Genomic DNA, 12,957 nt, shown 5'->3' with positions numbered 1-12,957 from the left:
GGTCACAGTCCCAACCCGAAGCTCAAGAGGGACAGAGCAGGCTCAGGCAGACCTGCTTTCCCAACAGATGGCCCTGCCCAAGGTGCCAGCACCGCAGTGACAGGCTCAGCGGGTGGGAGGCATAGTATTGATCCATCCCTGAATGAGAAGGCCTCTGAGCTGGTGCAGACAGACAGGGCGCTTGCTGTGTGTCGCACACTATCCTGGGTACTCTGCGCCGAACACGCTCAGACCAAATTGTGCTTCTCCGAAGGACGGGCCTGCAACTTCACAACATGAAGGACAATTACAGAAGGAAGGAAACAAACATTTATGAACTCTTCTCTGTGCCAAGCACTTTACATACATTATCTCATTTAATCCTCACAGCGACCCTGAGAGGTAGGAATTATTACTGTCTCTTCAGAGAAGAGAAAACTGAGATTTACGAAGGCTAAGGAACTTGCCCAAGGTTATATAATACCTCATATTTATTAATCACTTAATGTCCACTAAGTGTGTGGACATTAAGCATATTCCATGCATTTTCTAATTTAATCCTCACAGCACCATATAAAGTAGGCATCATTGATGTCTCTCTTTTACCGGCACAGAGAGGTTAAGTAACTTGCCCAAGGTAACACAGCCAGCACGTGGTAAAAACAAGATGCAAATCCAGGTAGCCTCGTGCCAAACCACAGTATAGTACACTTGACCAGCTCACCCAGGTGATAAAGGGCTCCAAAGCCACACCCTTTCTGTGTCAGTACACTTGTGCCTCAGGCCTCAGGCTACCTCTCATAGCATTTATAATGTAGGGTTTTTTTTTTTTTTTTTTTTTTTTTTTTTTTTGCGGTATGTGGGTCTCTCACTGTTGTGGCCTCTCCCGTTGCGGAGCACAGGCTCCGGACGCACAGGCCCAGCGGCCATGGCTCACGGGCCCAGCTGCTCCGCGGCATGTGGGATCTTCCCAGACCGGGGCACGAACCCGTTTCCCCTGCATTGGCAGGCGGACGCTCAACCACTGCGCCACCAGGGAAGCCCTATAATGTAGTTTTATATAAATCATCCAGCTGAATATGTGGCAGTTACATTTTTAAAAATTATTTATTTATTTAGGCTGTGCTGGGTCTTAGTTGCGGCACGCGGGATCTTTGTTGCCACGTGTGGGCTCTTCGTTGCAGGATGAAGGATCTTTAGTTGCGGCACGCAGGCTCTTTTAGTTGTGGCATGTGGGCTCTTTTAGTTGCAGCATGCGGACTTTAGTTGCTGCGTGCGGGATCTAGTTCTCTGACCAGGCATCGAACCCCTGCCCCCTGCATTGGGAGCACAGTCTTAACTACTGGACTGCCAGGGAAGTGTCCCGTCAGTTACATTTTGAAACTAATAGGAAATGAAAAGGGAGCATCTGTTTCATTAATTCTCATGATCCTTCCAGTTATGGCTGTAAATTTGTATTAGAGAAGCAAGATGATCTACAAGGAAGTTCTGGGGGTGCTGGCTGATTTCAGCTCACACAGTGATTTCAGCTCTTGCTGGGAGCTGAGGAGAACCAGGCCTCAGAGCAGTAGATTTTGGCTTAGCTCCAACTCGCTGTGAGACTGGATATGTCCCTTCCCTGCTCTGGGCCTCATTTTCTTCACCTGTAAAATGCAGTGATCTCAAAGATTTCTTTTGGCTTGCAGGTTCTGTGAGTTTTTAAGAAATTATAGACATTTTCAAACATATGCAAAGTTAGAAAATAGTATGTAATAAACCCTCACATACTCATAGCCCAGCTTCATCAATTATCAATATATGGCCAATTTTATTTCATTTATGCCCTCACCCACTTTCCCCTCCTCCAGTGGATTATTTTAAAGCAAATCCCAGACATCATCTCATCTCAGCTATATAAATCTCTAAAAGATGGCTTAAGAAAACGACCACAATGCCATTAACGCATTTAAAAATTAACAGTAACTCCTCAATATCACTGACTATGGAACTGAACTACTTAAAAGTTTTGTTTGATGATATGGTAAAAGCTAAACTGAAGCTTCTAGTGTCAATCATAGTGTTTTCAGAACTTGTGGTCAGAGAACAATCTTAGAATTGTAATGTTATGCACCAAGTTAAAAAAAAACCAAAACACACACAGCATATGTTTGAAAAACGTAATCTTTTATGCTAATAGTAATTACGTATATGGAGAGGCTGCTTACTGTGTGTCGCACACTATCCTGGGTACTCTGTGCTCTTTCCTTTAAACTATTTTATAAACAACCTCAGTGCCAAGTGCAGTGCCATAAAGTTAGAAAGCTTGTGACCAGAGATGGGCACTGAGCTTAAGGAAAGAAAAAATGATTGGAAAAATATTGTGCGATTTAAGCCATCAAATTAAAAATAAATTGAGATTAAATGGGATAAGTCTGTAACAGAAATAGTTTAAGCCCCTGAGAGAGAGAATTAAAGTGCATTCCCTTAAAATAATGCATTTTCATTTTGTAGCGGGTCTCCTACCCTGTGCTCAAAGGTAAACTGAGCCAAGTACAGCCATCCCTCTGTGTCCATGGGGGATTTGTTCCGGGACCCCCGTGGATACCAAAATCCATGGATGCTCAAGTCCCTTATATAAAGTGGTATAGTATAGTCAGCCCTCTGTATCCATGGGTTCCGCATCCTTTCATACAGAGAGCTGGCTGTACTATTGCCCTTGAATGTTCCATGAAGCCTTACCTCTGAGCCTTTGTACCAGCTGTTCCCTCTGCCTGAAATGCTCTTCCTTTCCTTCTCTTTGGCTTAACTCTTTAGGCCTTCTTTGAGCATCTCAATCCTAAACTACCTCTTGCCTCTCTAAGCTTTCAGCATTTGTTGCCTGTACTGTTCATCTCTCAATCTCACTCTGTCTAGTGACATCCCTTGTATTGCTGTCTTGAACTGGTATTTAAATTCCTGAATGTTTGTCTTGTTTCTTTAATGCTGCAGCTCCTTGCCCAGTGCCTGCCAACGTGGGCATGATGGATTCATCTGTTTGTCAAGGCTTCACTGAGCTTAGGGTTCGGCATTCAGAAGTACCCAAGGCTTGGCCCCTGAGACTTTGTGCCTAGAGAAATTTCAGGCGGTGTCCCAAGTTTATTACCTGACCAGTATATTGCCGTATACTCAGGCTGCATGTAAAAAAAAGTCTTTCTTCTTCCAAAGGTTTTCAAAAACAGTCTTCAGAAGTAGCTAATTGAAGAACACTTAGAGGTTCCTGCTTATGGACATTAACTGTGACCATTTGCTTGGCCTAAATTATTATGAAATCATTGGAGGCCCCTTAGCAGGAAGCAAAGCTCACGGGAGGCCATTAACCATTTAGTATTCTCTAAGCACCAGGGGATGAAATTTCCACTTACTGAAGAGCAGGGAGAGGCAGCCTTTATTACAGCTAAAGCATCCTGCCTGGAGATTTAGAAAGTTACAGCCATACTCAGTGTGAAAGAAAAGTGTACAGCAAGGCAGTGTGGGCACCTAGATACCAGCTGGGTTGCTTTTGAATGTGTTGACACACAGAATTAGATCAGTGATGAGGACTTTGGCAAAGTCTTGACAAGGCTTTTCTGGGATGTCAGCTCAGGTCAGTGTCTGCCACTCATGTTGGTCACTGCAGCTGCCCCTCCATTAGTGCTGACTTGGCCACTTGCCAGGAGGGAGGAGTATTTGTTTTTGGTGCTGGGTGGGCAGGTGGATGTGGAAGGGTCACTTTAATGGAGTGACTACACTGTTCTCTATCGGTAGATGGTTAATATGGCCTGGTATGATGTGAGGGGGCAAGAAAGGAGAAGAGAGCAGGTGCAGCCCGGGCTGCAGGAAAGCGGGGGCAGGAAGAGAGAGCTGGGGGTAGCAGAGTGAGAGTAGCTGGTGAGACACGGCCTGGTGCAGAGTGTGCATCTGTGGGGGAGGGGTACCAGCTTTGAGAATCCGTCCCCAGCATTCTGCATCCCTGGCCCTCATTCGGCTTGGCTCCCAGCAAGAAGCCAGTTTTGTTTTGCTTAGGACTGTCAGGTGGTAGGCTGCCACCCTTTCTGGAGAATCCAAACAAAATGTGTTTATAAAGATGTTGTACACTACCAGTCCTCGACCGGGGCAGGCACGGGTGGGTGCCCTGTAGGATCCCCTGGACAGCTTTCTCCAGACTCCCATGCCCAGACCCCACCTTGGACATACTGGGTCTGGATCTCAGGAGCAGGCTCTGGGGCACAGGACTTGGACAGGCTCTTCAGGGTGTTCTGTGGACTTGTTCAGGCCCCCTTAGACCAGGCTCCGAGGAGGCACATCTCCAGGGAGTTAGTTCACTACCCATCTAGGCAGCTCAGTACATCCTTGGCTTTGATATGGTGCCTTCCCCAGAACATGCTGAATCCCTCGTCTATGTGGGTCCCTCACATATTGAAGTCAACCATCAGGGTTCTGCTCCAGTCTTAATACCCATGTTGTTTCTTGATTAATAGCTATTAAACCAGTCTCTGAAGAGGGCTGAGTTGGCGATATTCTAAGAGAGAAGAGGTAGAAAAAAAGAAAAAAGCAACTCTAGTGTTAGGGTAAAGAAAGATGTGGTAGAATAGAAGTACTTTCAAATACATTTATACTACTTTTATTTTTTCTGATTTCAAAAGTAGCGCTTGTTCCCAGTGAAAATTTAAAAACACTAAAAACCCAAAGGAGAAAAGAAAAACCTTTCTATTCCCACCTGCCAGATACACCCATTGTTAATATTTTGGTGGACATCTTTCTCATTAAACTATAGATTTGCTTTTATCTCATAATAGCAATGTTATTTTTGGCATTTCATTAATATTAATCTATGCTGTCACTGTTGAAAGCTGCCAACTATCAATCAGTCCCTCAGTGTTGCACATTGGAACTCAATGATGGACATTTTTCAGGAACTTTGAATTACCCTTAGTCAAGAAGGACCCAACTGAACTCAGCCTGTCTGCACAGCGTGACATTTCCATGAGTCCTGAGCCTGGCTCATCTGTACTGGCCCACTGGCAGCCAGGTCAGATTGGTCTTGGCAACTTTTGTGTGTCAGGTTGGTTTGGACCTTGATCTGGAACTGTCCAAGCGCTGCCCAGGTCTTGCATGGACCTAGCTTCTTGAGCTTGAGGTCCCATAACTTTTCTCCTGGATTGAGCATCACCAGCAGATGTGGGAGCTGAAATTCCCTTTGGGGACTGGCTCTTCAGACCTACCAGCACCAGAACAGTTCAAACCTCCGAGGTAACTCTGAGCTTCTGTGGTTGGTTTCCCATGGGACTCTACTACTAATGAGTCCTGTGACCTTGGGAAGGGGATCAACTCAGCCTCAGTTTTTTCCTCTGTGAAATGGAGAGAATAACTCCACTCCAGCCTCACTCACAAAGTTGGAAAGATCAAATGAGACAACGCAGGTAAAAGTGCTTCGTAAACCACAGTGCATCAGGCAAACCTATGTTACACTTGACAATCGACCTCCCAATGTAGTGCAATGAAAAGGTGCTCACTCGAGCTTCTCTTGTTCTCCCAGACAGAGTGGACTCATCGGCTGCATGAGCTTCGGGGTGAAGTCCCTCCTGACTCCAGACAAGGTGGGTCCTAGGGAAGCTTCTGGCAGGGTCAGGCCACCTAGGCCAGGGCTGGTACAGGCAGAGGCCTTTGTCTGGAAGCCCTGTGGCAGGGCTTCCGTCTGTGAGATGGTGCTCCACTGAGACAGGTGCCCCCTGGCCTGATAACGACACCGTTACTGGCGTGACCAAGGGTCTGGCTTCCTGCCGTGGCTCATTCTTGTCAGAGACCAGTTGTTAGGCTGCTCCAAGTCTTCCCAGAAGGCTCTAGGTCTGGTGTCTTCCCTTAAGGACACTGGCAGGTCCCTCAGAGCTCAGAGCACTCCCTGCCCTGGAGGATGAGGGATGGGTGCTTCTTGTGGTCTGTTCCAGGGGTTGCCTTGACGTTGTTTGCCAGATCTCAGGTTTCTGGGCCTAGCAGGTGCTCGGGGATGGAGTGAGAATCCTCTGTGGAGCTTTTCTTCAGGCTGGGTGAGGACTCTGGGACCTAGAGGCCCCTCCCTCTGGGTGGCCAGACCCTTACCCAGCTCTACTTGGGTGGCACTCCCCGCATTGGAGGCTTTTGAGCAGGGGAGGGATGTGCGCCTCTTGCATATCCCTGGAGGTGTTCTGGTGGCCTGCTGCAAGGAGTTGCCAGGTCGCCCTGCCACCCAGCTCTGTGTCCTGGAAGTGAAGTCTGGGGTAGGTGGCTGAGGACCCTTTATCCTACATGTGGGTCCCAACTATCTTGTCTTGACTGCAGTCTTGGCCTTATTCCCTCTTGGGAGAAGATGTCTGCCCCTGGGGACTGCTCAGGGGCCTCAGGATGCCTGCTTTCTGGCCTCTCCCTCCCTCCCTTCTGTCAGCATTTATTGGGCTCCTGCTGTGTACCAGGCACAGTGCTAGGCACATCAAGGAGCCCGGGTACAGCCTAGTGGGGGAGGCAAGCCTGTGAGTAGACTTGTTCTCCAGGGACAAGAGGCGTGGGAAGTCAGCAGAGGGGAGGATCAGCTCTGCCTGGAGCATCAAGGAGGGCTTCCTGGAGGTGGGAAGGGAGGGTTTGGAGAAGGGAGGCTGGAGTGTGTGTGTCTGCAGAGATGCTGCTACTGAGGAGGCTCTCCAGCTGCTGCTTTTTGACAGGGATTCGTGGCTGCCTGACCTGTGCCCTCTGCCTCCTCTGAGCATGTCATGCCTTCTCTTGTGACAGGAGACCAGCGGCTGGTACTACCTGCTGGGCGAGGGCCTGGGCCGGACCAAGCACCTGAAGGTGGCCAGGCGGAGACTGCGGCCCCTGAGAGGTGCATGCCCACCACCTTCAGTTCTGCCCAGACATGCCGACCCCCAGGGCTCCCCCCACTCCACTGTGTAGTAGCCTCAGTCCCTGTGTTTTGTGGCATGTGTCACCCTAGGCTGCCATCAGACCCTGGGTCCAGGGACTTCTCACGAGTGCTTGCTAGAATGCAGCCTGCAGGCAGCCTCATGCCCATGACTCCTTTATTTATCTAGCTCTTGGAGGGCTGGGCTTTTGGACCTCCCCGTGTGGCCCTTCCTCAGGGTTCGTGGTCTCAGAATCCCCTCTGGGCTGCCTGGCTGACCTTGGGGCGCCCACCTCTGCAGACAGGCCATGTGGGCCCTGCTGTGGGTCCTGAGGATTTTCCCCTTCTGCTCTGTCCTTCCCACGCACCCATCTGGCTCCTGAGCCCCTGCCTGGCCCAAGCCTGGGCATTCCCACATCCTGGAGGCCAGCAGTGACCTTGTCCTCCACATGGGCCTGGCACCCTGGCCTCATCCTCTGAGTGGTCTGTGGAACGGGCACTTAGATGCCAGCAGAAACTTTCTGACTCTGCTCTATCACCTTCCAGACCCTTTGTTGAGACTGTTGGGAGGTGAGGACACCGAGAACAGGGAGAAACTCAAGGTAGGTGGGGACAACCTGGGCAGGACTGACGGGCCCGGAGCACTGCTCTGGGCTCTAACCTGCTTCTGGTCAGTCCCTTGGCCCAGGAGACCCCTAAACAGGGGAGCATTCGGTGCCTGAGACTCAGATTCACTTGGTGCTTGGAAACTCAGCAAGTTGTGCATTTTTAAGAGGTTATTTCTGCTGCTTTTCTCGGGCTACTCAAGCTTGGGGCAGGAGTGGGGAGAGAGCCGGGCCCCGGCCCCTGGAAATAGAGGAGTCTGGATTGTACTGACTTTCGGTCTCTTGAAGCCGAGTCCTCCCTTTCCTGCAGGCCCCCTCAGACCCCTTGCCTCCCCTGCCACTGTGGCCCAATTCCCCTTCCGGTTTGGCCCCCTTGATATCAGGGAGCAGCTGTGAGTCTGAGCCCGAGACCGATGGGTCCTCACTTCATTAGGGCTTTGAAGCTAGAGAGGAACCTTCCTATAGGGCTTTTGGGGAATTCGTCCAAATTTGCCCCTTTGCAGGCCATGGCAGGTGATCTCTGGTTTTCTCTAACCACTAAGAGAGGGAGAAACAAGCTTGCAGTGCTGAGTAGCCCCTCAGTTGTTATCTAACATGACCCTCACTCCCACCTCTGAGGGGGTTGTTACTACCCATTTCACAGATGACTGAGACTTGTAAGGTTCAGAGATGTTAGGTCACTCTCTGTGGCCACACAGCCAGCAAATATGGCTTCAGGTATGGCTGTCTCCTGCAAGTGGCCTAGTTGGGAAAATACGACAGTGATATTTTCCATGATAATATATGACCCTTAGGTGTATTATTATCTACAAGACATTTCCCCTTTCATTCACTCAAGTCATTCACTCATTCATTAAGTATTTACTGAACATCTGCATGGGCTAGGCCTTGTGCTGGGTGCCAGCATATAGCTGTCAAAGATCCCTGCCCTCACAGAGCGTACAGGCTAGGGCTGCACTACCCATTATGGCAGCCACTAGCCACCGGTGGCTACTGAGCATTCGAAATTGTGGCTAGTATGAATGAGGACCTGAATTTTAAATTTTACTTAAAAATTTAAATTTAAATTGCACCTGTGTCTAATCATTACCATATTGTATAGTACAGTACTAGAGTAACTTGCTGGATCTCTGTTTTCCGTGGCTTCATTACAAGTTTAAAAGCTTTCTTCCAGCTTCAGTGGGGGAGCTGCAAAGGCCTTTCTCCCTCTCTCTGTACATGCCGAGCACAGAGAGGACAGTGACCAGGGAGTCTCCCTGGGATTTGTGAGAATTGCCCGGACATCAACACTGCAGGTTTCTAGGTGGCCTGGGAGAGTCCTACTTCGTGCTGGGCTGTGCACACAGGCCCTGACCTCTGGGGGCATTGTTCTGAGGCGCGTTTGATTTCCTTGGCTTGCACACGCAGAGATGTCCATAGGACTCAGCAAGGTGTGGGTGATTGTCAGAGGCTTGGTTAGGGCAGTGGGGAGAACCCCGAGAGGTGACCTGTTCAACTCCCTCTTTGTGTGCCCGGAGGGATGGAGGCTTAGAAACCTGGGTGGCCTGACCACTGTCACAGTAACGAAAGCTGGGCTGGACCGAGGGACACTCTCTGGCATGAAGGATGTGAGTGGCTGGGTAGTTTTCCTCAGGGGCTCTGAGGTTGGTGGAAGGGGCTCTAGGCTCACCAGGCACTGCTCTACAAGGCAGGGATCAAGACTGGGGCTCTGGTCCCAGCTCCACCCCACCCTGCTGTGTGATCTCAACTGCTCAAGGCCCCCACTTCTTCACCAGTAAAAAGAGGACGCTGGATTATCTAGTGATTGGAAATCCCTTCCCAACTTGACTTTACGGTCTGTCATCAGATCCTCAAAGCAGCCCATGTACATGGATGAGGAAACTGACTTTTAAGTAGCTTCTGAGTGGCAGGCAAACTCCAAATGTTTTGTATTTGCTGTCTTGACGTGGGATGTCTGTGGGTGCAAAGCATCCTTAGGTTCTTAGGCTGAGTTAGTTCCCTGCATTTGTACCCGGGATCGTGGGATTGGCAAGGGGAGGCGGCGTTATTACAGAGTGGGCCGTGTTTTCTGCCTGGGTTCTCCTCCAGCCAGGGGTGTTTGTGAGAACACTGGAATCACAAAGTGGCCCATGGTGGAGAATGCAGCCAGAACAAAGGCGCCCTCTCCCCGCCGGGGCCCGGGGAATACTAACTAGTTGACAGGAATTTTAATATAAAACTCTCCCTCTTCCTTGTCATTCGGAGGTTTCAGGAAGCCTTCGGGCTTATCGTGCAGAGGCACACAGCACAGACAGGGCCTGGGGAGGTGAGAGGTGATTTCCTGCCATTCTTCTGCGGGGCGGGCTTCCCAGGGCGGTCATGCCAGGCTGACGGGGCGCAGTGCGGGCTCCCACTGCTGGGGGGGAGAGCCAGGTTTTCATGGGGCGGCAGTCGAGGCAGGACCCGCAGCCATGAACCGCTTCAATGGGCTCTGCAAGGTGTGTTCGGAGCGCCGCTACCGCCAGGTGGGTGCTTGGCCCCTTGGGGGGCGCATGGGGTGTCGTTGGGGGTCAGGGGTGTGGGCTCACCGAGCAGGACTTGTCTCCCCACAAGGCCTTCCTTGCCTCCTCCTGGCCCCTTGCAGGTTCATTGTGATCTGTGGGGGAGGATAGAGGCAGGAACTGGCCCCGAGGTGGCCTTTACCTGCCGCCCCTCTCTAGGGGCAGACGAGGCCAGCTCTTCGCCATCCTAACCACTGACTGGGTGGTGTCCATGGTGAGATTATCTAGTTGATTTTCTGTCATTTTTATTTGGGAGGAGTGTGGGTTAAAAAGAGCATCCCAAGCCTGAGATTGTAAGTGGCTAGGTTGCTGAGCAGCTGGATTTGTGGTTTTTTGCTAACTTTCCCTACTTCTGATGGGACGGCAGCGCCTGTCCTACATTGTGTAGGTGTGATTGTGTTTTAGCCTGTGTTGGTGTGTGCTTGTGAGCGAGGTAGGATGTGTCTGCGTATATGTGCGCACACATGATTTTCCTCCTGGGTGGCTGTGATGCCTTGAGGTGGGTCCGGAGTCCTCTGGCTCCAGAGCCCAACTTCACGGAGAGGGCTTGGCCCTCAGCCTCCAGTCTTGGGATGTGGGGCAAAGTGGGAGTGATGATCCCTTAGCCCCCCAACACTCTTCTGGAACTGTGAGGGACATTTTTTTTTCTTATAAAAAGGGCATGGTGTCAGACAGGGTGAAGGCAAGGGATGTCCAGATTTTGGGAATGTCCAAGCTGATGGGACCCTGGAATGGTTCTGATTTTAAAAGTACAGAAAAGTCCCTCTGTGTTTTAATGACCAGCCTGGAATCTGAGTCCTGAACTCCTTCAAACAGGCAGACTTAGGTCTCAGGGAGATGCTCAGAGGGGCCTCCTGCACCGTGAGTGGGACACGTGTGTTCTCTCTCCAGTCCCCAGCTCTCAGGGCCCTCCCGCCCTCCTGGAGCCTGCAGAGCAGCCCCTGCGACACTGGCAACTGGATGGCGGGGTGGTGAGGCACAGAGGGCACTGGATGGGAGGTCGAGAAGTCCTCGGTCACTTGGCACTACAGGCCTGAGGACCGGGACACTCTGGCAGTCAGAGTAGGACCAGGCATGAGTGCGGTCCGGGCCTGGGGCTCTGGGACTCAAGTTCAAGACGGATCCCCTGCTAGAAAGTAGTGCGGGGTTGAGAGCAACAGCTTTGTGTCAGACCCAGGCTCACAACCAGCTCTGCCCTTCTTGAGGTCTGACTCTTGTGCATGGCAGTTTACCTCCCTGAGCCTCAGTCTTCCTGTCAGTGGAATAGGGTGATAATGTGACGATGCTGTGAAAGTAAATGGAATGTGTATGAAGTGCCTGGTGCAGGGGGTTCAATAAACTGTGGCATTTAGGGATTGGGATTGAAGTCTAGGCATGACAGAGGGTCAGAAATCAGGCAGGAGGGCAGAAGTGAGATGCTGGCATGGGTGAGATCTGAGAGCAGTAGCAGTTCCTGCACTGGACGGGAAAGAGCAAGAAGCACCCCAGGAAGGATGGCCTCTGCCAGGAGTCGCTGAGGTCCCAGAGATAGGGCAGGGCTGCTTCCCTTGCCTCCTGACCCTGAGGCCTGAGGTCAGAGAGGAGGGCTGAGAGCTTACTTGCTTCAGGCCTCAGTTTCCTTCTCTGTAAAATGGGCATACTAAAACTAGCCCTGCATTCCCTCAGGGCTGCAGTGATGATCAGGTTCTTTGGACATTGTCCCCTCAACGTGGTCGTGGTCACGATGGACAGAGCATAATTCTGCTTCCTTCACGCAGTCCCACCCCCTCACACTGAGCAGGAGCGGGGCTTGCTTCCCAACACCGTCTCCTCTTCCCCTCTTCCCAGCCCCCAGCTGGCCTGGACTGTTATCTGGACTGGCTCTGCTTAGGCTGGTGCCCAGGAAGGCAGAGGGGTCTCCTTTCCACAGTCCCACCGGGATGCGGGGAACAGGCTGTTTTCTGGAGCACCCTCCTTCTCTCCAGATTCAGCTTTGGGGCCAGTCCCCAAACTGTTAGCCCTGGGTGCTGGGACTGGTTTTCCAGAGCTGTGCCCCAGGCAGGAGGGGCCGTGGCTCTTGGTGGGATAGGACTGGGGAAGTGCTAGCAAGATGCTGGCATCCCAGCTTCTGCCTGGGTTGAGGGTGGGCTGTGAGGTCCCTAAAAGCCCTGCTGGTTGCGTGGAGTGGGCCGGGCTCCTGTCATCGCCCCTTGGCCTCAGTCTGGGCTTTCCGCGCTCACTCCAGAGTTTGTTTTTCTTTCTTTCTTTCCATTTTTTTTTCTCTTCCTGTCTTAGCTGTGTGTTTTCCCAGAATTCTTATGGGAACAGGGTATTTTCCTGCCCCCCCCCCGCCCCTTCCCCTTGTCTGTCAGATTTCCTGTTTTACAAACTCGCTTTGAATCCAGGCCCAGGGCTGGTGGGAAGCGGAGCCTCGGGGGCCTCCCCAGCAGCATCCAAGGGCCTGGGTCACCCCGGGCTCCCTGGCCCTCCCCTTTCCCATGCCTGGCCTTTGGGACAGCTGGCAGGTGAATGCCGGGCACCCAGCCTGGAAGAGGTAACCCCTAAAGGAAGGAGACAGCCGTCTCCTAACGAGGCGGTGGCCCTTGACCTCTTTCAGAGCTGCTGAGCTGACGTCTTCCTCAGCCTGCCTGGGGTGCCCTACCCCGTGCTGCACCGGGGCCCACGCCACATCCAGGGGGCCAGACCCCTCTTCTGACTTCAGCTGCCTTAGTCTGTTGCTCTCCTACACCTGCTCTGAGCAGCCTGGAATTGCTCTTTGAGTGGGCAGGGGCTGGGCTTTCTGCACCCCTCCAAAGCCTACCTGGGGGTGCACAGAGAGGGCATGCAGCAGGGTAGAACTGCACTGAGCTGGCAGACCGCGCCGCCCCCGCCAGCTTTCCGCTGCTGGCGGGGGGCTGCAGCGCTGTCCTCACTACGGAGCACTTGCCGGTTCCTGCTGTGCTCCAGGCCTGTCATCTAAAGTCAGAGC

General features: G+C 51.8%; 1 protein-coding gene across 3 annotated transcripts in view; it reads left to right on the top strand.

Annotated features, from left to right (window-relative positions):
• The window catches only part of RGS3 (regulator of G protein signaling 3), a 126,769-nt gene that overhangs the window by 23,823 nt on the left and 89,989 nt on the right, over positions 1-12,957 (top strand). For 2 of the 3 annotated variants that reach the window (XM_060100674.1, XM_060100677.1), the window contains exon 1: positions 9,900-9,953. In XM_060100674.1, the coding sequence (XP_059956657.1) occupies positions 9,900-9,953 (54 nt within the window). Of the gene's footprint in view, positions 1-5,512; positions 5,574-6,735; positions 6,827-7,390; positions 7,447-9,899; positions 9,954-12,957 lie in introns of those variants that run through there. The other variant, XM_060100673.1, reaches the window with a different exon arrangement.

This window comes from Mesoplodon densirostris, chromosome 6 (genome assembly GCF_025265405.1).
Source record: "Mesoplodon densirostris isolate mMesDen1 chromosome 6, mMesDen1 primary haplotype, whole genome shotgun sequence".
Taxonomy (NCBI): Eukaryota; Metazoa; Chordata; class Mammalia; order Artiodactyla; family Ziphiidae; genus Mesoplodon; species Mesoplodon densirostris.
This window is presented reverse-complemented; position numbering and strand designations above follow the sequence as displayed.